At 40.1% G+C, this 22,949-nt stretch overlaps 2 protein-coding genes across 13 annotated transcripts in view; one reads left to right on the top strand and one right to left on the bottom strand.

The window, feature by feature from the left end:
- Window positions 1–14,750, bottom strand: part of znf277 (zinc finger protein 277) — a 53,864-nt gene extending 39,114 nt beyond the window's left edge. Inside the window, exons 1-2 of one of the 3 annotated variants that reach the window (XM_048548936.2) lie at window positions 14,642–14,750; window positions 7,166–7,367 (exon numbers count right to left, since the gene is read on the bottom strand). In XM_048548936.2, coding sequence (XP_048404893.1) covers window positions 7,166–7,367; window positions 14,642–14,672 — 233 coding nt within the window. In that variant the 5' untranslated portion in view covers window positions 14,673–14,750. The other 2 variants (XM_059652435.1, XM_048548935.2) reach the window with 2 other exon arrangements.
- A 228-nt stretch (window positions 14,751–14,978) lies between these two features.
- The window catches only part of dock4 (dedicator of cytokinesis 4), a 402,360-nt gene continuing 394,389 nt past the window's right edge, over window positions 14,979–22,949 (top strand). For 5 of the 10 annotated variants that reach the window (XM_059652434.1, XM_048548406.2, XM_048548408.2 and 2 more), the window contains exon 1: window positions 14,981–15,160. In XM_059652434.1, coding sequence (XP_059508417.1) covers window positions 15,124–15,160 — 37 coding nt within the window. In that variant the 5' untranslated portion in view covers window positions 14,981–15,123. Of the gene's footprint in view, window positions 15,161–22,949 lie in introns of all 10 variants that reach the window. The other 5 variants (XM_048548410.2, XM_048548411.2, XM_048548409.2 and 2 more) reach the window with 2 other exon arrangements.

The following is a 22,949-nucleotide window of genomic DNA, read 5'->3' as shown; positions in this document are numbered from 1 at the left end:
ATTAAAGGCAGATCCCATGATTTCTCAGCAGCCCACCCAGACATTAGACTATCAAATCTTTTCAAAACTTCAACTCCCTTAGAAGAAATTAAAATTCTTCACTTTTGAAGATCTAAGCTTGACATTCCCGCAAAGCTGGGCTCAATGACTGTTTAAATCCTGGTCATTAAGCATTTTCTTGAGACTGCATTCCATCAAATTTCTAAGACTCTTTTGCAAATAGCCTGACTAAATTGCATGATGTATGGATTTGTCCAAACTTCAATATTCTCACATGTCAAGCAAATCTTGGTTTCCTTCTTTTCCACTCTAACCTCACACACAGTGCCTGGAAATTGAATGAACTCTCAGCTCCTTGAAGCAAGATACAGGGTGTTAGTTTTGGCTGCTCCTTTCTCCCCAGCATAGAGCCAGCACCGTCCTCCATCTTTCCTGTATTTCAGGACTTCTTCCAATATCTGACTGCCTGGAGACTGCTAACTGTGGACATTTTTGGTATTAGCCTGTGTTGTGTTCCTCTTTTTCCCCCCAAAAGGAAAAAGTGGATTAATGTAAGTGTGAGTGGTGATGACTGCTTGCTTTGTTGCAGATCCCTGTTTGCTGTTTCAACAATGCCTTGTTTGGAGAGCTAAACTAAAAAAAACAAACATGCTGGCATATCAGAAATAAAAACAGAACTGCTGGAAAAACTCAGCAGGTCTGGCAGTATCTGTGGAGAGAAAGCAGAATTAACATTTTGGGCCTAGTGTCTGTTCCCCTGAGCAATTCTGAAGAAAGGTCATTAAGCTCCAAATGTTAATTCTGCTTTCTCTCCACAGATACTGCCAGAACTGCTGAATTTTTACAGCATTTCTATTTTTGTTTGATTTGGTGAGATTCTGTTTTATCTTGCTCAGTTGGAAGAAAATGTGCTATGAATGAACTGCACAGCTGATCTGTCTCATCCTAAAAGAGAAAATCCTCTTGCTGGATTCAGGGAGAAATCCTTTGATTATTTTGAAGAATAAACTGGTAAAAAAAAATCTCAAGTTTGTGGTCCTTGAGCAATCAGTGCATGTAAGATTCAAACATATCCATGCATGAATACTGACTTGTCCACATACACAAGAATGTTCAAGAAATACAGACTTCGGAACATTCTACACTGTCCTTTTGCTTTCATGAATAGCCACTGGTCAAAGTGTGTGTTTTTATTCCGAAAGCTAATCTAGGCAAGGATTTTTTTTCCTCTTTTCTTGAAGAGGCCATGCTTGGATGTGTATTTTGGAGATATTCAGAAGGATAAGCATTTATGGTTGCATAATACTGACCATACATTCACAGAACAACTTCTTTTTGATATTAAAACAATCATCGTCTGCATTAAGAAACCTGGTTGATGGATCTTGCTTTAATGCCCGATGTTGATGTGGTATTTAATTGGTCTTCTTTGTAACCAGTAAAACTTTTTATTTCATGTTGTAACCTATAGAGTAGTGGCACAATGACAACAGTGCAACTCCTCCAACTTCAGTTGGAAAAGTGTAAGGACATTTTTGGCAATTCCTGTCAGCCTAACATCATTTTTGGTTAATATTTTAGGTATAATAGGGACAACATCACAGGATCCTGGAGAAGTGAGAGTTAATTCAGACCCTGCATGGATTTGTATAAGGTAGATTATGCTTAATTAACTTAAATTGATTTCTTTTTGATGAAGGAACAGCAAAGGTCGATGCAAGCCCAGTACGAGGACCACTGCTTTGTAGATATGACTAGGATATTGGAGTAGAGAGTGTAATTTCAAAATATGCGATTAGGATAATACCAATAGACAGAAACAGGGCATCGAGGAAGGACGGTGTATAAATATGTAGCAGACAGTTTCATACAGAAGTGTGATGTGCGCCATTTTGGAAGAGGAGACAACAGGCAATGAGACTTAATGGCACAATTATAAAGAACATATGGGGTAGAAGAACTAGTTTCAAGTGATCAAGGCAATCTTTCAAATAAAAAGAAATCTAATGCTAAAATCAATGTAATCCGATCAAACTGAAGGCTTAGGACAATGCTGAAAAACTAGAAGTATTGTAAATACTTTCCAGGTCAGTGATCAAGGACAGGATTTTCCATTTAAAATATTCAAGGTCAACAGCTTCCAATTTCAAGATGCAGTAAATCAGACAGCAGTTTCAGGTGTGTACACACATTTATGCGTTTATGGAATGAGCTGCCAGAGGAAGTGGTACAATTACAACATTTAAAAGACATTTGGACACATACATGAAGAGGAAAGGTTTAAAGGATACGGATTAGTTAAATTTGGTAAACCTGGTTGAAATGGACAAGTTGGACCAAAGGATTTGTTTCTGTGCTGTATGACTCTTCAACTCTATGTAGTTGAATGTAGACATCTGGAAGTTGTGGTCCAAATTGTACTGCTCCTCCACAAGCTAGGTTAATTGAACCCCAATGACGTACTCAGTATCAAAATCAAAATCAAAAAACAAAAAAAAAGTGTAAAATAGAATGGCACTTACTAAATACAACATAAGAGGGTTAGAATTGATGCATTCGGTTATGTGAATTTTTAATATTGTGATCAATAACATTTAGTGTCAAATAAGTTCCATGGCACTTACGGAATGTGATTGCTCAAGAGTTTAATTAGTTTAACATTGAAATGAATATCTTTTTTCCAATATTTATTCCTACTTTTCCATCCCAATATGTTTAAATTGTTTCTTATACATAATTACAATCTAGTTTACAATTACAACTTGTGGTTCATATGTTTAGATTTAAGCTCTGCACATTAAGTGATGATTGTTCAGTCTGATTCGTTGCCAAGATCTCTTTTGCGCAGCTCACAAGAGATATAGATACTCCGTAGGAGAATATTGCATCGAATAAAACGCATGATTATACAAAGTCTTAGCTCAAAATCTGGACAAACTCTGTGGGTAGCTATCATCATACTGAGTCATTTCTTCAATGCTGACTACAAAATTGGGTTCCACAAGCAGTTTCTGGCAATATGTTCTTTATGAGATAATTAATTCCGGAAGCATGTCAATCTGAGTTTCCAGAATAAACTTAGTTCAAATAATTAGCTGACAATCATGCTGGATGAGTCAGATGTAGAGTCAAAATGAATGGGTAAAATGTATGCTATAGGTTTAATACGTTATACTTAAAAAAAACACACTAAATGGTGAATTGAATTTCAGAATATAGCAAGTTTTGATTGTAATTGTTTTCCCCTTCCTGTTCAATCTAAGTGAGCCATCCAGTGATGGACTAGAAAGACAAACACATTAAGAGTATGATAAATGCTCACGATGAGTTGTGCGCCCAGATGCAAAGTTTTGTATGTGTGCAGTAAAAAGACCACTACTGAGAGACATATGAAGGGAAGCAAGTGTTATCATATTTGTAAACCCAGATCATACTATTATTTCCAGATATAGCTCCTTTTATTGCAAATTTTAAGTCCCGTCTCTACCCAACCTGTTCAGATTATCAGAATTATTTCACTACAAAGGTGTTTGTACATGTTACTGTCAGTTAAATCAATTTGTACAAGTGTGAATGCTATAAACTCATATTATATATAAAAAAAGTTGCCTTTACAAAGGTGGTAAACAGTTTTGCATCAGGCACATAAAAAGGCTTGATGTAACTGGCAATTCTTCGCTGCAAATCAGAAATCAGTAGATACTATAGATCAATAATTTTAGACAACTTTGTACATGTTATGGAAATGTGACGATTGAACATTCCTGTGTGGTGGATCAAATTTTACACATTATGGCTGAAACCTAAGTGCATTTTCTCTAAGATTCAAGTTACCTCAGCCTAAAAGGTACGATCATGGGATATTCCTCAAAACAATAAAACTTTATTGAGGACCAGCATTTAACCTTTTTGTGTCCATTATTGTCACATATTTAACGATCTGCATGCCAAGGGCTAAGAAAATAAGTTCCAAATCCGTCTTGAAAGTAACTCCTCTTGCAATTATTTTGTCTTGTATATTTTTAAGCTATTATACGAAATGTGCTAACCAGCCAATAAGATGTTCATTCGAAAGAAACACCACTGTTCAAATGAACACCAGTACACTGAAACAGAGTAGAACATTTTCATTTGGATTAAAGTAGTGTTTTAGCCTAGCAGGAAGTCACAGTGCAATAATCTTGACTTCTTGACATAAGCACAGTGTTGTGTACGATTACACTGTTTTAACAAATCCAAAAATATGGAACAGTTTTGAGTTATTGAGGCTGTTGTTTGCAAGTACATTGCACAACACCATGACTTAAACTCTCAAATATGTGCCTAAAAGACAACATCGTATTTGGTTTTAAGAAAAAAGCTTTAAAAAACTAAATTATTTCCAGCATATAGTAACTCACCAATATAAGATTAGTACCTTCTCAATGTTTCTAACCCTCAGCACATACTTAAAATATTATTACATGTATCCACTCCTATTTTCTACATATTGAAGTTAAATAGCACATATCAACATTCTGCACCACCTTGTGGTGAAACTGTTTAGAAACATTCTCAGCTTAATCATTTTTATTTATGAAACATTCACAGAATTACTGTCCCATTGCGAATAGGTTAGGTCTTAACTTTTGTTTATTCAAAAGGAATGTAGATGATTATTAAACTTCTATAGCACAGTTTCCAACTTAAAAGCAAACAAAAAAAGTCTGAAATGAAAAGAAGTAATTAAAAATTAATCACTGCAATGAGTAGAGCTGATTATTTAAATTTCAGAAAAATCATAAACACGTTGAAATAGTAAGAAATTGGCTCAGATATTTTACAACTTTCTTGAAATATTGGACATGGGTAACCTGGGAACCAAGAACAGAAAAATGCTATCCCAGAACTTTGAGTGGATACTTATTCACAGATGTAACTGCTTTAACCAGGGATTCGATATGTAACCCTACTGTCTCCCAGTCACAATGCTGCAACTTCTACAACAGTAGTAGCTAAAGATACTTCTCCCTTTCAGGTCATGCAAACTGATTGGCCCATTTATTACTCAGAGTATCCTTGAAAGCAAAGGTAACATCTAGATTTTAAAAACAAAACTTCCATCAACTGTGACCTTTCCTTCCCTTCAACAAATGCAAGGAACTCAATCAATCTTTCATCATTAGGACTGAGACCACTAGAAAAGCTTCCCTTGCTTCTTCTCCTTTCCCACTGCATCCATCCCACCTAAATTCTTTCCTTGCATCAATCTCTAGTTTTATTTCCACCTATTTTCATATTCCCACTTTGCTCATGAAATGTACATCCATTCAATCACATTCTGCTAAAGTGCTGGCAATCAAACTTCCCTTATTACCTAACCTAAATCTAGCCCTCCTCCTCTGCCCTGCTTCTCCCTCACCATTCTAGCTAACATTGTAAATTGTTCCTTTTTCTCAGAATCTGTCCTCTAATCTTTAAAATCATTGTCATCACCTTGTTTTTCCAGACAATATCTTCTTTGGCTTTGCTCTTCTTTCCCACAAGTTCAGATATCTCCTCAGTCAAGGTTCCTCCTTTTTCATCTTACTGAAATGCCCGAGAATCATGTCACAACTGACATGGTTTGTGAAGTTGGTGCACTATCCATGTGAACCCCTCTTGATACTTTGGCATAGCTGAGTATACGCCACCAACTGCCATCCTTTAATTATCAGCACAGGCATTCCTCACTTGGTTCCAACAGTAATGGGTTTTCTGCCTATACCCACTTACCTAGCTTTGAAGTTCTCATGAATAATCTTTGGCTTCATTTACATGTTGGCCATTGACATTTCCAAAGGTATGATTCCAAGTGCATTTGAAAACATCCAGCTCTATCACTCCAGTATCTTTTTCAATACGTACTCTGCTTCGCCTGTCAAAGTACAAGTTTGACATCCAATATCGAAAGAACTGCAAATTCTTCCACTCAAATACGGGGCAAGTATGAAGCCACCACTGGCCTCTTCACAAACTCGATATCTATATCACCAATTCTATCCACTTCTCTGGTTATAACCTCAGGATGGAACAGATTGTTTGTAATTTCAGTATTCCAAGATCCTGACTCTGTCCTACATTATTTTCACCCTCAGGTTTTTATCACATATCACCTCTGTGCTTGCTGATCTACATTTGAGGCACAGGGAGTGGCAGCTAATGTAAAATTCTCAACCAAATGTTAAAATTCCTCCATGGCCAAGATCCCTCTCTACCAATGTAAACTTCTCCAGCCTGATAATCAAGGCCACCCCACTTCAGACCTCTACATTTCTCTAACTCTGGTCTCTTGTGCATCCACAAAATAGGGATCTAAACTATCATACAGCACAATACATGATGGATAGAGGTACTGGAGACAGGGAGGACAAAATCTGACAAATGAACTGTCTCCCCATTTTGTTTTCCGTAGTAGGTTAGTGATTGTGACATAAAGATTATGCAAGAGTTTAAAATATTTGACGGGATTTGAACTGCTTTGCCTATCCTGCTACATAATAGATCCAAGAAGGCGGATACTAAAATGCGTTAACTTACAATTTATTTTACAAGTGTTTTCCTTTCCTGTCAATTAAACTATCAGAAGGGGAAAAAGTGAGCATGCAGTACATTTCCCTTGTTGTACCAACTTCTGGATAGAACAAATATATAACTGATTTGTCTACATGTACCATTGCACTGTTCCTCCACAAACGTAGTTAGGGGTTTTGAAAATTGTTTTTCCATATACATAAATCTTTATGCATATCACGTAAATTAAAAGCAAACAGGCCAGCTCAATACAGGTCCTTATGTCAGCAGAGAGCAACTTTACTGGCATAGAGACATTTTGAGGACATTTTAATGAACCTTGATTCCGTTTACTTCTTTTGGTTCAATTCCTTACTCTAAATGCAGTTTGGGATCCTTGTGGTCTTCAGTGATCTATACAAAGGTTGATACTTGTACAAAGAACCTTACAGATTGTTAATGCACACTTTTTCTTCTATGTTTCGGCAGCAAGTGAACGCTACAGTTTTGTAATTTGCAACATGTTTTTGATAAAGTTTTAAATATCAAACTCTATTAAATACGCAACAATGGCATTGACTCAGCATCATACAAAAAGAGATTGAGGCCAAGAATAAATTGTAAATCATCAAACCTCTTGAAATCAACAATGAGCTTCACATCAGCTATCACCAGGTTATGTTCAACAATCATATGTCTGAGCAGGTTTTCTTGATCTTCTGCAGGATAACCAACTTCACAAAATATGCAAGGTAATGTCAGGGAAATGAATCCATCGGAATTGCAACATGGAGACTCTGGCAGGGAGAGGGGCTCCAATATCCAGTCTTTTTTTCCTGAATAACAATATGAAATCCACTACATTAGTTAAACAAGTAACACTTTCAATCAGTAGCCTTTCAATACTTTACAATGCTTTCTACCAGAAAGAAAATTTGCAACATTTCGGATCATGTGGGCTCAGTCCCACCACTGGAGCTGTGAAATGCACGTGTGCATCAAGACCTAGGGTGAATACTGACTCCTGCTTCAAGCGACAAGAACTGCTTTAAGTCAGTGCCACCGTATATAGAATAGAATAGAATAGAACATTACAGCACAGTACAGGCCCTTCGGCCCTCAATGTTGTGCCAACCTGTCATACCGATCTGAAGCCCATCTAACCTACACTATTCCATGTATGTCCATATGCTTGTCCAATGACGACTTAAATGTACCTAAAGTTGGCGAATCTACTACCGTTGCAGGCAAAGCATTCCATTCCCTTACTATTCTCCGAGTAAAGAAACCACCTCTGACATCTGTCCGATATCTTTCACCCCTCAATTTAAAGCTATGCCCCCTCATGCTTGCCCAGGAAAAAGGCTCTCTCTATCCACCCGATCTAACCTTCTGATTATTTTATATGTCTCAATTAAGTCACCTCTCAACCTTCTTCTCTCTAATGAAAACAACCTCAAGTCCCTCAGCCTTTCCTTGTAAGACCTTCCCTCCATACCAGGCAACATCCTAGTAAATCTCCTCTGCACCCTTTCCCAAGCTTCCACATCCTTCTTATAATGCGGTGACCACAACTGTACGCAATACTCCAAGTGCGGCCGCACCAGAGTTTTGTACAACTGCAGCATAACCTCTTGGTTCTGGAACTCGATCCCTCTATTAATAAAAGCTAAAACACTGTATGCCTTCTTAACAGCCCTGTTGAACCTGGGTGGCAACTTTCAAGGATCTGTGTACATGGACACTGAGATCTCTCTGCTCATCTACACTACCAAGAATCTTACCATTAGCCCAGTACTTTGCCTTCCAGTTACTCCTACCAAAGTGCATCACCTCACACTTGTCTGCATTAAACTCCATTTGCCACCTCTCAGCCCAGCTCTGCAGCTTATCTATGTCTCTCTGCAACCTACAGCATCCTTCGTCACTATCCACAACTCCACTGACCTTAGTGTCGTCTGCAAATTTACTAACCCATCCTTCTACGCCCTCATCCAGGTCATTTATAAAAATGACAAACAGCAGTGGACCCAACACCGACTCTTGCAGTACACCACAAGTAACTGGTCTCCAGGATGAACATTTCCCATCAACTACCACCCTCTGTCTTGTTTCAGCAAGCCAATTTCCAATCCAAACTGCTATATCTCCCACAATCCCATTCCTTCGCATTTTGTACAATAGCCTACTGTGGGGAACCTTATCGAGCGCCTTGCTGAAATCCATATACACCACATCAACCGGTTTACTCTCATCTACCTGTCTGGTCACCTTCCCAAAGAACTCAATAAGGTTTGTGAGGCACGACCTTCCCTTCACAAAACCGTGCTGACTATCCCTAATCAATTTATTCTTTTCTAGATGATTATAAATCGTATCCCTTATAACCTTTTCCAACACTTTACCAACAACTGAGGTAAGGCTCACTGGTCTATAATTACCAGGGTTGTCTCTACTCCCCTTCTTGAACAGGGGAACCACATTTGATATCCTCCAGTCATCTGGCACTATTCCTGTAGACAATGACAAGTTAAAGATCAATGCCAAAGGCTCGGCAATCTCCTACCTGGGTTCCCAGAGGATCCTAGGATAAATCCCATCCGGCCCAGGGGACTTATCTATCTTCACCCTCTGTAGGATTTCTAATACCTCTTACTTGTGAACCTCAATCCCACCTAGTCTAGTAGCCTGTATCTCCGTATTCTCCTCAACAACATTGTCGTTTTCTAGAGTGAATACTGTTGAAAAATATTCATTTAGTGCTTCTAAAGCTTATACGCTTTAGGTCGGTTCTTTTTTATTTATAAGCCACAATATGGACTGCCTCTTGAACATGGCAAATTTGAAGTTCTCTTCGCCACTCTGATGAGGAACATTTTGTACACTGAGGTTGTTGACTGGCTCACTGATCTGGCTTGTTCTTGTTGAGACATTTCATCACAATGCTAGGTGACATAATCAGTGAAGCCTCCAATGAAGCGATGTCATTCTACACCGCTTGGAATTTATACTACCTGGTCCATTCCAGTGAGTAGCATCATTTCTGGTTTTGATCTATATGGGTTTGTATATGGGGTCCAATTCTATGTTTGTTGATTGCATTACGGGTGGAGAACCATGCCCTTTGGAATTCCCAAATATGCCTATGTTTGGCTTGGGCTACGATGGTTACCTTGTCCCAGTTAAACCGATGGCCTTCATTGTCTCAGCATACCGATATTAAGGAGGGTTCATTGTGCCGTTTTGCTGCTAGTCGATGTTCATGTATTCTGATGGCTAGGTTCCTACTGGTCTGTCCAATGTAATGTTTGTGGCAGTCATTGCATGGTATTTTGTGAACCACGTTGGTTCCGCATGTTGTGGGAATAGGGTCTTCAATCCTTGTGAGTGTTTGTTGTGGCTTGGCTTTGGGTTTGTGGGCTACCATGATTCCAAGTGGTCTGAGGAGTCTCAGTGTCAGGTCCGACTTGTTCTTGATGGAGGGCAGTGTGGCCAGTCTGTTAGGACGTACTGTGTCCTTTTGTTGTCTACTTAGTAGGCATTTGCAGATGGAGTTGAGGATGTCCGTTTATAGCGAAGATTTTGTATTGGTGCTCTTCCTCTTTCCTGCATATTGGAATTTTGCAGTGTGTCCTGGCCCATTTAAATCGTGTATGAATGCAGCTTTGTTTGTGGACGTTGGAGTGGTTGCTGTGGAAGTTGAGGATTTGGTCAATGTGGGTTGCTCTTCTGTATACTGAGTTTTGGAATTCCCCGTTGGTCATATGCTCAACTTTAACATCCAGAAAGTGAAGTTAATTTTTGGTTCTTCTTCCCATGTGAATTTAATCCCTGCAAATATGCTGGTGATGAGGTGGTGGGTCTCTTCTAATTTGTTTGTGTTGTTATAGCAAAACTGCATGACAAACTCTCCTTAATATCAATACACGTAGACAATGAAGAACATCTGTTTAACTGGGATAAGGTAACCACAGTAGTCCAAGCCAAACATTGACATGTATGGGAATTCCTATAGGCATGGTTCTCCACCTGTAATGCAATCAACAAACATATAGCATTGCACCCCATTTACAAACTCATACAGATCAAAACTGGAAATGGCAACTCACTATCATGGACCAGACAGTATAAATTCCAAGTGGAATAGAATAACATTGCTTCATCAGAGGCTCTATTGAAGATGTCACCTAGCATGATGACAAAACATCTGAACGATAACAAGTCAGCTCGGCGAGGAAGTCAACAACCTCCCCACAACCCGAGCTACAGATCTCTGCCAAAATTTTTAATTTTCCATACTCGAAGAATGAATAAATTTCTCATGAAGAGACATTTTGGTATTTGGATTATTAGTTTTAAGTTATATCAGATAAGAGAGTCAATGTAAATTGTGTGTGCAAATGTTATTTTCTATCACCTCTTTCTTCTTTTTCTGACACAATCGACTTAAACAACAATCAAGATAAACCAACAAAACTACCAAATGGAAAATAGGTCTAATCATTCACTAAAATACTAGCAATCGGATAAGGACAAGAGGAGGTTTTTGTCTTTGAAAAACGTATAGCAGAAAAAGGCAGGTAATTGGAATTTGAGGAAGTAGCTCTAGTTAAGAGCTATCATTAGAAGATGACAGAATAAATTACTAAAAATGCTGATTTTTATAACTAAAAGGTTCTGGATAACTTTGTATGCTCCTTCCTCTTCTGAAGAGGTGACCTTATAGAGGTTTATAAAATCACGAGGGTACTAGAAAATGTGAATAGCAAATGTCTTTTCTCTAGGGTAGGGGAGTTCAAAACGAGAAGGCATAGTTAAGGTGAGAGGAGAAAGATTTAAAAGGGACCTGAGGGGCAGCATTTTCACACAGTGTGGTTTGAATGTGGATCGAGCTGCCAGAGGAAGTGGTCGATGTAAATACAGTTTTAACATTTAAAAGATACTTAGACAGGTACATGAATAGGAAAGATTTAGAGAGATATGGGTTTAGAGCAGGTGGAACTTGAACTTGGGCCTGCTGGCTAAGAGTTAGGGACATAATCCCCATTCCATGGAAGACAAACCCTGACTTCATGTTACAATTAGATTTCCAGTGCATGTCATGTGATTACAATCAAAGCAGTAGGCCTGTCTATCACCTAACATTCATAAACCAAGAGACTCAAGACAACCAGTGCAACGTACAGCTGGATGATCAAATTTAGCACAGATCAGGGAACAGGATTGCATTACATCCGTCTTGATCTGTATGACACACATCCCCACTGAATGGTCAGACATGCTAACAGTCACAAAATAAACGTACTTGTACAGAACAGAACTTAAACATCAATAGAAAACAAAAATAAGGACTTTCTCAAATCCATTGACACGAACCGTGCTACATGAATATAGAATTAGTATTAGGATTTTATTGACACATGTACTCAAGTATAGGAATGCATGAGTACAGGCAAAAGTGGTGATCATTTTGATATCCAGTCATTTATTCTCTTTGTCAGTGCTAATTCCAATTTTTTGGGAATAAATTACTCTCGAATGTTACAGAAGGGTCATTCAGTCAAACCTATGCTAGTTATCTCAAATAAGTGCTGCATGTTTAAATTCAAAGTCGCATATTGAAAAAATCACTAATCAGAAAATCCATTCTTCGCACAAGCATAAAAAAAAACTTTAGATTTTTCACCCTGAGGGCGATGATTCTGATCAATTTCAACCTAGTTGACTTCTAATTTAGAGATAATGGGAACTGCAGATGCTGGAGATTCCAAGATAATAAAATGTGAGGCTGGATGAACACAGCAGGCCAAGCAGCATCTCAGGAGCACAAAAGCTGACGTTTTGGGCCTAGACCCTTCATCAGAGAGGGGGATGGGGGGAGGGAACTGGAATAAATAGGGAGAGAGGGGGAGGCGGACCGAAGATGGAGAGTAAAGAAGATAGGTGGAGAGGGTGTAGGTGGGGAGGTAGGGAGGGGATAGGTCAGTCCAGGGAAGACGGACAGGTCAAGGAGGTGGGATGAGGTTAGTAGGTAGCTGGGGGTGCGGCTTGGGGTGGGAGGAAGGGATGGGTGAGAGGAAGAACCGGTTAGGGAGGCAGAGACAGGTTGGACTGGTTTTGGGATGCAGTGGGGGGGGGGGAATAGCTGGGCTGGTTGTGTGGTGCAGTGGGGGGAGGGGATGCACTGGGCTGGTTTGGGGATGCAGTAGGGGAAGGGGAGATTTTGAAACTGGTGAAGTCCACATTGATACCATATGGCTGCAGGGTTCCCAGGCGGAATATGAGTTGCTGTTCCTGCAACCTTCGGGTGGCATCATTGTGGCAGTGCAGGAGGCCCATGATGGACATGTCATCAAGAGAATGGGAGGGGGAGTGGAAATGGTTTGCGACTGGGAGGTGCAGTTGTTTGTTGCGAACTGAGCGGAGGTGTTCTGCAAAGCGGTCCCCAAGCCTCCGCTTGGTTTCCCCAATGTAGAGGAAGCCGCACCGGGTACAGTGGATGCAGTATACCACATTGGCAGATGTGCAGGTGAACCTCTGCTTAATGTGGAATGTCATCTTTGGGCCTGGGATGGGGGTGAGGGAGGAGGTGTGGGGACAAGTGTAGCATTTCCTGCGGTTGCAGGGGAAGGTGCCGGGTGTGGTGGGGTTGGAGGGCAGTGTGGAGCGAACAAGGGAGTCACGGAGAGAGTGGTCTCTCCGGAAAGCAGACAGGGGAGGGGATGGAAAAATGTCTTGGGTGGTGGGGTCGGATTGTAAATGGCGGAAGTGTCGGAGGATTTCTAATTTAATTTGTGGAACAATCTGGAATTCAAGAATATCCCTCTTCCTTCCTCTCTTTGCAATGAGCTCTACACAAACCTATCCTTTGTAGCCAACATTTACTTCTTTTCAGAGACTCTCATCATGGCTGCGAGACTGACCGTGCATGCCAAGTGCACTGAGAGATTCAAAAGTGCTCTAATTGCACAATGGTCATTCTCCTCCCTCTGAACCAGGAGACCTGCCTACTCCAGAGATATTTAATAACATCTCTGAACAGGTGGTGATTAGAAAAAAACATATCAGGAGTTCCAATTCCCAATTACACTATTTCACATTTCATTCTTTCAATTCTGACTGTGCTATCATCATTGATGGGATCGATCACTAATACACAAACTGACTGTGAACAAATTGGGAAAAGTTCTACATGACAATGGACAATGGACAAATTGAGTGCAGTTTAAAATTACTCTGACACAAAATCAAATGACAAGCTGTGACAACACCAGATGGGCAATAGGTACCAAATAATGAAACATATACAAAACGTATATTTTGAAATGCAGTCAATATTCAAAATCAGACAAACTGACAGATACTATTTTATGTCAGGCACACAGGAAATGCTTCAGAGATAGTAGGAAATGCAGATGCTGGAGAATCTGAGATAACAAGGTGTTGAGCTGAATGAACACAGCAGGCCAAACAGCATCAGAGGAGCAGGAAAGCTAGTGTTTTGGACCTAGACCCTTCTTCAGAAAATGCTGTAACTTTTAGAATTAGTAGTTCTAGAAAAGTGTGGATGTTCATTTCTTGAATATAATCAACTGAGGCGTTAATAAATATTCAGATTCAAAGAAAATTGTGTGATATGGGAATAGTGCAACAAAATGAGTCACATCAATCAAATTGCAATCAATTTCAAAACAGGCCCTAAAAACCAAAAAAGTCTACTCCTGCCTCTATTCCTAATACTCTCTATGACACGGAAATATTCACTGAATACCAAATGATCCTGACAAGCCCTGAACTGGAGGACATGCATCTGTAGCCATCCTCAGTTGGGCTATGACGCTCCACACATTCACCTATATTTACAGTGCAGTCCTCTGTACTTTGGGAAAATCGGTCACCTTGGTCTGCCACAGGCGAGTCCACCACGTTTGCGTGGAGTGAACCTCGTTTCATTTTAAACGTGTAACTTCTGCTGGTTTAGGAAGACTCACAGTTTCCGGCGTGACCTTTTCCCCCAGTACCGAATGTCGCCATAATGGCGTTGATTAATACACAGTAAACGCACCCAGAACGAGGAACCACTGAAAATATTTATGACTGAAGCGCCCACCTTCGCCAGCTGCTATCCCCATCACCGCCATCGAATCCGCACCACCCAAAGATCTTCATGGACAGAGGCGGGGGCGGGGCCTCCGACCAGAAACCATAACAACTGCATCGCAACCAATCGCCGCACGAAGGGTAGTGACGTTTGGGGTAGCCTCGGCAGGTGCTCTGGGAGTGTTCGTAGTCTCGGGCTTCGCCTCCAGTCAGGGCCCGGTGACAGTTGAGGACTCCAACTCCCATAAGACACTGCGCAGCAGTGGTGGTTGGGGTGAACATGTCCTCGAAACTACATTTCCCATAACACCACGCGGCAGTGATCTGCAGCCCAGACTACAACCCCCAGCAACCTTCGCGGTCACCCGGGCTCCTACCCGTCCAGAGGCTGAACAATGGTCCCGCGGAAAAACTGCTCAATAACTAGGGCGCGCTAGGAGACAAGTTTTATTGTTGGGTAAAACATACACTTATCGTATATCAGTGTCGACAATGTGGATACCGACAGACAATGAAAAATACGGTGTGGGTGAGTGCTTTCTGTGCATTTTTGTCTTGCCCCTTTCTTTTTATTCAATGAGTTGGTCTGGTGCCAGTGTCGCTGCAGAGAGCAAAGGGAGATGTTTAAGAAAAATCTGTGGAGAACTGATCCGGCCACCATAATAATGTTACCGCTTTCATAACGGTGCGAGCTGTTATCCCCGCTGGCAGATAGCAGCAGGTCTCGCTGCAAAATAGCCTTTCTTTTCACTTTCCCTTTGCTTGTTCGCTTCGGAAATGCCCTTATTGATAAAGAGAGAGAGAGAACGTAGGATGTCCTTCTTGCTTTGTGGTCTCGTTACCTTTCCCGTTTAGCATTCCCCACACCTTTCTGAAACATTCACACCATGATTTGTCTTTCTCTGCCTTTGTGTTGCTTTGCTTCATTGCTTTTGCCTGTACGACATTTGCACCTGATAATCGCTATTTATGTGTTTCCTTGATTAAAAACCAGTAAGCCTGTTTCTTAATAGGGTAGACAAAGGTTGGGAGTGTGCCTAGCTACATAGCTATAGAATAACGCCCTGAAGTGACATAATTCATCCGTTTATCAATTTGTTCTTTGTGATTTGGTTTTATGATCAGAGTTGTGTAAAGTTTAGCAAGCGATAAATGATACTGCGCTGATCGATAAACGAATGGGATAAGCTGACCTGAAACATTCCTTCCATTTAATTATTAAATATAGAACAAACGCGCTTCCAAAAGGACGGGGAACTATTTGATTTTTAATTTGGTGTAACAACAAAGCAGTGTAATCTGGATGTTACCTCCGCCGCTCAGCGGGACAACGGTTCAATGTAAGACTGATACGAAAACCGCTTCATTTTTACACAGCGGGTGACGGGCTTCAAGAAAACAAAAACATGAGATATGAGACGGCATTTAACCCCTTCTGACAATTTCAATAACCCTCCTTGTATTACTGCTGTTGCAAGCATTATTGAAGTCAGCCCCCCAGGCAAGTGTTGTTGGGGAAGGTGAAATGTTTGTGTCAGCACATTTATTCTTGATTCTTTGTGAATGGAGCTCCACAATGAGTCAGAGAGTTGCTTCATACCCAGATTGCACAGATGTCCTTCACTTTGCCTAAATATGTGTTTTTTTTAAAAAAAAAATCCGCTGACTAAATGTTGACCTCGTCCGCCTTTAGAAGAAATGATCTTGCCGGGACACATCTGGATTTCTCCCTCCGATCAATGGATATTGAAATTTCCGCTTCCCACTGCAATTTAGCCAAAGCTGTGCTGTGCTGTGCTGCAAGTCTCTGGGATTTAAACAGCACGGACTGCAGCTTTTCATCTGCTCACGCTCCGAGTAGATCCGCTGGATTTGGAGCGTGGCTTAGCTTTTAATGTCAACTCTGCGGGATCGTTAAATCTCTGCAGCAGTGAGCGAAGCCAGGATCTCAATCCATGTTTTAGTCAGTCGAGAGGACGTGGACTCGCAAGTTCCTTGTCCTACTGCGGTTAGTTGGTCACATGAAATATTGTTTTAGAAACATCATACTCTTGAACTATTTGCAGAATTTTTAGCACAGAGTCAATATATTTGGCTGGCAATAGGTACCAGTCTATCTCGCCTGGTAACAAGTTGACTTTATGAGAGAGTCTGTGTGCATTGTGTAACTAATTGCGATTTGCAATAGAGGGTAGCTTTTCAGTTTTCAAGTGGTGTCCAGGAGCCAGAAAATTGATCATGTTTTGTCATCTCCAGACCGAGGTAGCTGCAACAATTCGAATTCTGTTTTAATCAACTGGTTTGGACATGGTATGATACACCTCCGGGACATGCGAGGGGCACTAGTGAACAATGCTTTTCTTCCCCTCGTGCTATTTCTCCCTCAACCCGCTACAATCGGTGGACAGTAATGACTGCAATCTATAATGTTAGTGAAGCAAAGCTGATCATTTGGAAAAGGTGCTGGTGACAAGACGAGCAGACAACTTCAATGAGTGCAGTTTGACACGAAAGTTGTCAACTCTCATTGCCAATGCTTTAACTCTGTAGAAACAAGTTTGCAACGTTAAGCTTTTGGGGGAAAATGAGGAGGACTTTAACCTTTTTTTGCAATCAACATGTTCAGAAATGTTATGACCTACCTCTAGACCAGGTAGGACTTGACACACGGCCCTCCCAGACCAGTGCGCCGCGAGAGATAAATTTAACCTGTAGGGGATTTCTTCGTTATTCGGACATCACCTTCAGGATTGAGGGTCTAGGCTCGAAACGCCAGCTTTTGTGCTGCTAAGATGCTGCTTGGCCTGCTGTGTTCATCCAGCCCCACACTTTGTTATCTTCAGGATTGATGCTGCTTTGGAGTTGTATTGGACGGTGCAATTTTGTTGCAAGGATAATCTGATGATGGCCCGGGATGTTGCCCTTTTGGAGGGGAGGGGGGGGGATCTCTTTCCAATTCGTAGAAAGGTGATAAGACAGATTCTCTCGCAGCACAAATAAATCAATACGCTCTACCGGATACTTCTCATACTCAAACAGCAATTCTAAGGCCTTTATTGTGCTCTCAGTACATTTTTTTCGAGATGCTCAGAAGCAAACAAAAAACTGCAATATGCTGGGAATCCGAAACTAGCTGCAAGATGCAGAAAACACCAGGCTACTCAGCAGCTGTGGGGCGCACAGATACAAATCCCTTTAAGGCTTTAGACCCTTCATTGAAACTGCTGTATGAAAAGGTCGATTCTTATCTAGTTTCCTGGCGGTTGATATCTGACAACGCTGTTTCTCCAGCGTTTTCTGTTTTCTGTTTTACTTTTAAAAAAAACTGGCCAGACACAGCTCTTTTTTCCATATGCCCAACCGCACCGCATGTCCTGTAACCCCTGCAGCAAAATGTGGATGTTATTGGCAATGAATAGATTCTTGCAGCTCTCGTTCTTTGTAACTACAGCTCCAGAAACTTAAAAAGCAAATAATAACACTAAACACTGGACGGCGGGGTGACCGGGGAAAAGAGCAAAACGATCCTGTTGACGGCCGCTCGAAACTGTGGACTAAGTCAGGAATTTTTCTTATGGGCTCCCCTTGGCTGAAATTGACTTCGGAAATAAAAAGTTGGAGGTTCTGTCGGACAGAAGAACGAAAGTCTTAGGTGACTCGACCTGAAATTACAACTACACAAATATTTGGTTAAAATTTCTTGTGAAAAATGGCTCGAGTTGAGGTTGCCAAGGGCAGGCATGAATTTTGAATTTGGTGGGGAATCTCATTTGTAACTGGATGAAGACGGACGCGAAGTATTTCCAGAATAGATGAACCGCCATTCACCCAGAAAAGCTTTCAAGTTTGCAGTGAGGAAGATTTTGTTTTTGCATCCAGAAGTTAAGCACTAAGAATACCAACAACATAGGCATTCTTTTGCTGAGGTATATTGGGCTCGGAAAGCTTTTGTCTGCACATTACTTCTCTACATTTTAGAACAAAACCAACCGCTGATTGCCAGAGTTGTTTTGTGCTATTTTGTGGTTTGCTATTTCGCAGCGGAGTTTAAACAATAGTACATCTCGCCGAACGTTCGGTGGTTGAGCGTGTAGCATTATTTACGCAGATATATTTAACACATAGGTACCTTTATGAAAGCCCGGTGCAATGTACCGAATCCTTCCATCCTACATCTGCACCGAAGGAACAGACTATTGATCATGATGTAGGTTGTATCTCTTCGCCAGGGGAAAATATTTCTGCCCTGTTGCTTAGATATTTGTAACCTGTCTCACTCCTCAATGACGCTTGCTTTTCAGTAGCTGATACTATTAGCAACAGTGGCATCATATATTCAAGCTCAAAACAACTTCATGTCACGTGATATGCAACTTGTCACACTCATGAAAAATATTAGCAACGATAACTTTTTTTTCTGAAACACAGAACTGAAATGTGAGGTTTTTATTCAAAGCGATTGCATACTTTGTTCAGAGGAAATGAAAAGTATACTCATGGTTGGTCAGACAATTACTTGAAGGCTCTAAGACCATTTACTTATTCCATCAATTCAAAAGAAATTCAGTGGAGTTCCTTGTGGTGTTTTTAAACAATACTATCACATAATGCAAGCATCCTTGTAGATATTTTCGCCTGTTGTTTACCAATTAATAACTGAAATTGTATGTTTTTAGTTGCCTTTGTTCAATCATTTCTATTTAAATTTTCACCTTGCAAATTTAGTTTTTTCCTCTTAACCATTGTATTGAAATTAGTATGGTCTTGGTAATGGTCATGAAACTTTCTTTCTAAAGTGATAATGCAAGTAATTCTGTATTAATGAATGTAATATTATTGGTAGCCTGGAATATTGCATTAAGCTGGCAAAAAATCATAAAATGTTTTTTCTAATGTTAAGACTGTGTTGACTTTTTGTACCTGCAACAGTAGATGGCAAATATGCTGCTGATATATTGTACCACATGATTGTTACAGCTCCAAAGCAAGACCTTTTTCAGGTTTCTCTTGACTCTATGCAAGATCAACTCAGCTCGTTCCATTCCCCTGCCGTATCCCTGAAGCTCTGTAATTTGTTTAATAAATAGCCCATCTGGTTTCATTTCGGGAGCCATGATAGACTCTGCCTCTGCCACAAATACTGACTCTGAGAAGCCAGCTTGGCTGTCTAGTCCTCCTTCCTATCCCCTTTCTCCTGAATTATAAAAGTAAATTCCAAAAGAAGAAAAGGTTTGACCACTAGCCATTAGCTCCCGGGTTGTGATGCTCTGCTGTAAAGAGAATTTTTGAATTCTTTTTCCTTTGCAACTGGCAGAAGTACTGGTGTTATATTGGTGTTTACTTCTCCTGTTGCTCCCAATCTGCTGTGCAGATCCTCCAATCACACGTTCCTTTGCTCCTCCAATCATTAGTTTCTACTTGTGGAGAAGGAGGGAATCTGTGACTGTGGAAGCTGGTGTAACATGTAGAGTGACTGAAAGAACAGCTCTTCACAGATGCCATCTCACCCATGCGCACTGATCCTCCACTCAAATTCTGCTTGACTTCTAGCAAAATGCTTGAGCTTGCAATTGTTGAGCCCCAAACTGCAGTGGAACCAAAATATAACTTAATCTTGTATGGGGTAATCGTTCTTGAATTTTCCACTCATTTTCTCAGGCTGCTTATAATTTCTTGGGGACAAATTCATTCTCCAACCCGTGTACTACATCCTAAACATGTTGTGCAAAAGCAGTTCAGTTCCTTCATATTTGTCTGTCTGGGCCCCTCATGACTTAGAAACCTCAGCAAATTTCCTGCCACCCTGTTCTATAAAGAGAAAAGTCCCTGTTTACCCAAGTGATCCATATAATTGAACACTGTTATCTTTGGAATCAGTGTCGTAAGTTTTTTTTCAGTACCCTCCAGTATCCTTCCTTCCTAAAATATGACATTTAGAACTGATCATGGTGCTCTAGTTGAGGTCAATGTGATGTTTTATAAAGGCTTAGTGTAACTTCCTTTTCTGTACTTTATGCATCAGTTTATGCAGTTTGTAGCCCAAGATCCCATATGTCTTTCTAACCACATTTGACTCGCCTGACCATATTAAAAATCTCACTTCTGCATCTCCTTGATAATTTTTTCCTTTGCTTCATATTGCCCCTCCTTGTTCTTCCTGTTAAAATGTATCATTTTCACTTTCTGCATTGTTTCATCTGACTGTTGGATGTCTTTCCACCAGCCTTCTGATATTCTCTTGAAGTCGATCACAAAACTCAGTTCTCAATACTTAAATGTCTTGAGTCATCAATAAATTTTCAGGCTGTGATCTACACATTATAGTCTAGATGATTGTTCTCTCTTTTTGACTTTTAGTAATCATTGTACTGGTGCCTGGGAAATCCTACTGTCTATCTTCCTGCAGTATGAAAAACAACTGTTCACTTGTGCTGTTTCCTGTCACCGAGACAACGCCAGAACTATTCTGCCACTTTTTTTGTTTATTCCGTGGGCTTCAACTTTGGCAAACCTGATATTTGGCATTTTGCCAATATAATTCCGGGGGGTGCACTCACCGCCCATACATTCTCTGTGCCTGTGATGTCACTGCCAGTAAAGTTCACTGCAAGACTTTGATTTATTTATTCAAGATGGTATTGCTAAATGCTAGACGATGCTATCTTTGCCAAAATAGTTGCTATTGCAAGAAGCTACCTTCAATAAAAGATTTACTTTCCAGGGTTTAATTGGCAAATTTATTTGCAGTTGTAATATTTTGGTGTATATTAGCTTGAAACAAAGCATATTATCCATATTATGTAAATACAAGAACTAATTGCAACAATTAATCTGCGCAACAATAGGCACACTGTTAAGTCAGCTGCACCAAGCTTCTTAAGACTCTCCATAAAACATATCAACTTCACCAATTCTTTGGCAATCATCATGTGTGTTTTGTAATAGTTTGTTTTAAGGTTCTCATAAATACCTTGGAATGTTTCACAATGTTAAAGATGTTACATAAATGCACACTGCTTTTTCAACCTATTTCTGGAACTTTGTAAAGTGCTTATACATTTCAGCTTCCTTATATTAGCCTGCATTAATTTGAGAGAATTAATTTTAAGAAATCTTTTAATTTTAAACTGTTCCTAGTTCGGATTACATAAGCATTGTGTCTGTGTTGAAATGGTCTTCAATTGCTTGTTCCGTTTATGGCATTTGGTAGAACATGGTCCTCGATTAAATAAATCTCCAGGCAATTGTTAAGTATTGCCTCGAGTATTTGAACTGACTTCAAATGAATGCAAAAACACTGTTGCAATTTGCAGTAACAAGACTTGAAATTAAGTCTTCATCACCAGAAATCATCATCATAAGAGCAAAGATGTAGTGAAATCTTGGATATGTGTCAGAATAATCGGGTTATGATAGCAGATTTTTAACTTTCCAAACATAGACTGGGACTGCTATAGTAGTAAAGGCTTGGATAAGGAGGAGGAATTTTTAAAATGTGCTATGAAAATTTTCTTTGTCAATTTCAGATTTACCTACTAAGGACAGAACAAAATGTGACCATCTCTTGGGAAAGAAAGCAGGGCAAATGATTTGAAATGTTTGTGTCGGAGGACTTTGGGATCAGTGATCATAATTCTTAGTTTTAAAATAGTTATGGAAACTATAGGCCTTGTATAAAAGTGCAAGTTCTTAGTTGGAGTAAGGCAAGTTTTGACAGTATGAGACAGCAACTTTGAAAAGTTGATTGGAGTAGACTGTTCGCAGGGAAAGTGATGACTGGCAGGGGAGGGCTTTCAAAAGTGAGATGATGAGCTCAAAGGCATTATGCTCCTGTTAGAGTAAAGACTAAGGCTGGTAAGAGATGGGAACAGTGGATGAATAAAGGTAATTGAGGCTCTGGTCTGGAATAAGAAGGAGGCATATATTAGATATAGACAACTGGGATCAAGTGAATCTCTTGAATATAAGGGGTGTAAGGGCATTCTTAAAAGGGAAATCAGGAGGGCAAAAATGGGATATGAGAGCCTTGGCAGATGAAGGTAAGGATAATCCAAAGAGATTCTACCAGTATATTAAGAACAAAAAAGCATCAGGGGAAAGAATAGAGCCCCTGAAAGATCAACAAGATCATCTATGTGTACAGCCACAGGAGATGCGAGAGATTCTAAACAAATATTTTGTCTGTTTTTACTACAGAGAAAGAATGGAGACAGGGGAATTTAGGGAAATAAATATTGATATCTTGAAAGCAGTTCACATTACAGAAGAGGAGGTTCTAGAGGTCTTAAAAAATCATAAAGGTGGATAAATCTCTAAGA

This window comes from Stegostoma tigrinum, chromosome 18, assembly GCF_030684315.1.
Source record: "Stegostoma tigrinum isolate sSteTig4 chromosome 18, sSteTig4.hap1, whole genome shotgun sequence".
NCBI classification, from domain to species: Eukaryota; Metazoa; Chordata; class Chondrichthyes; order Orectolobiformes; family Stegostomatidae; genus Stegostoma; species Stegostoma tigrinum.
Note: the sequence above shows the minus strand (reverse complement) of the source record. Positions and strands in the feature narration are given on the sequence as shown.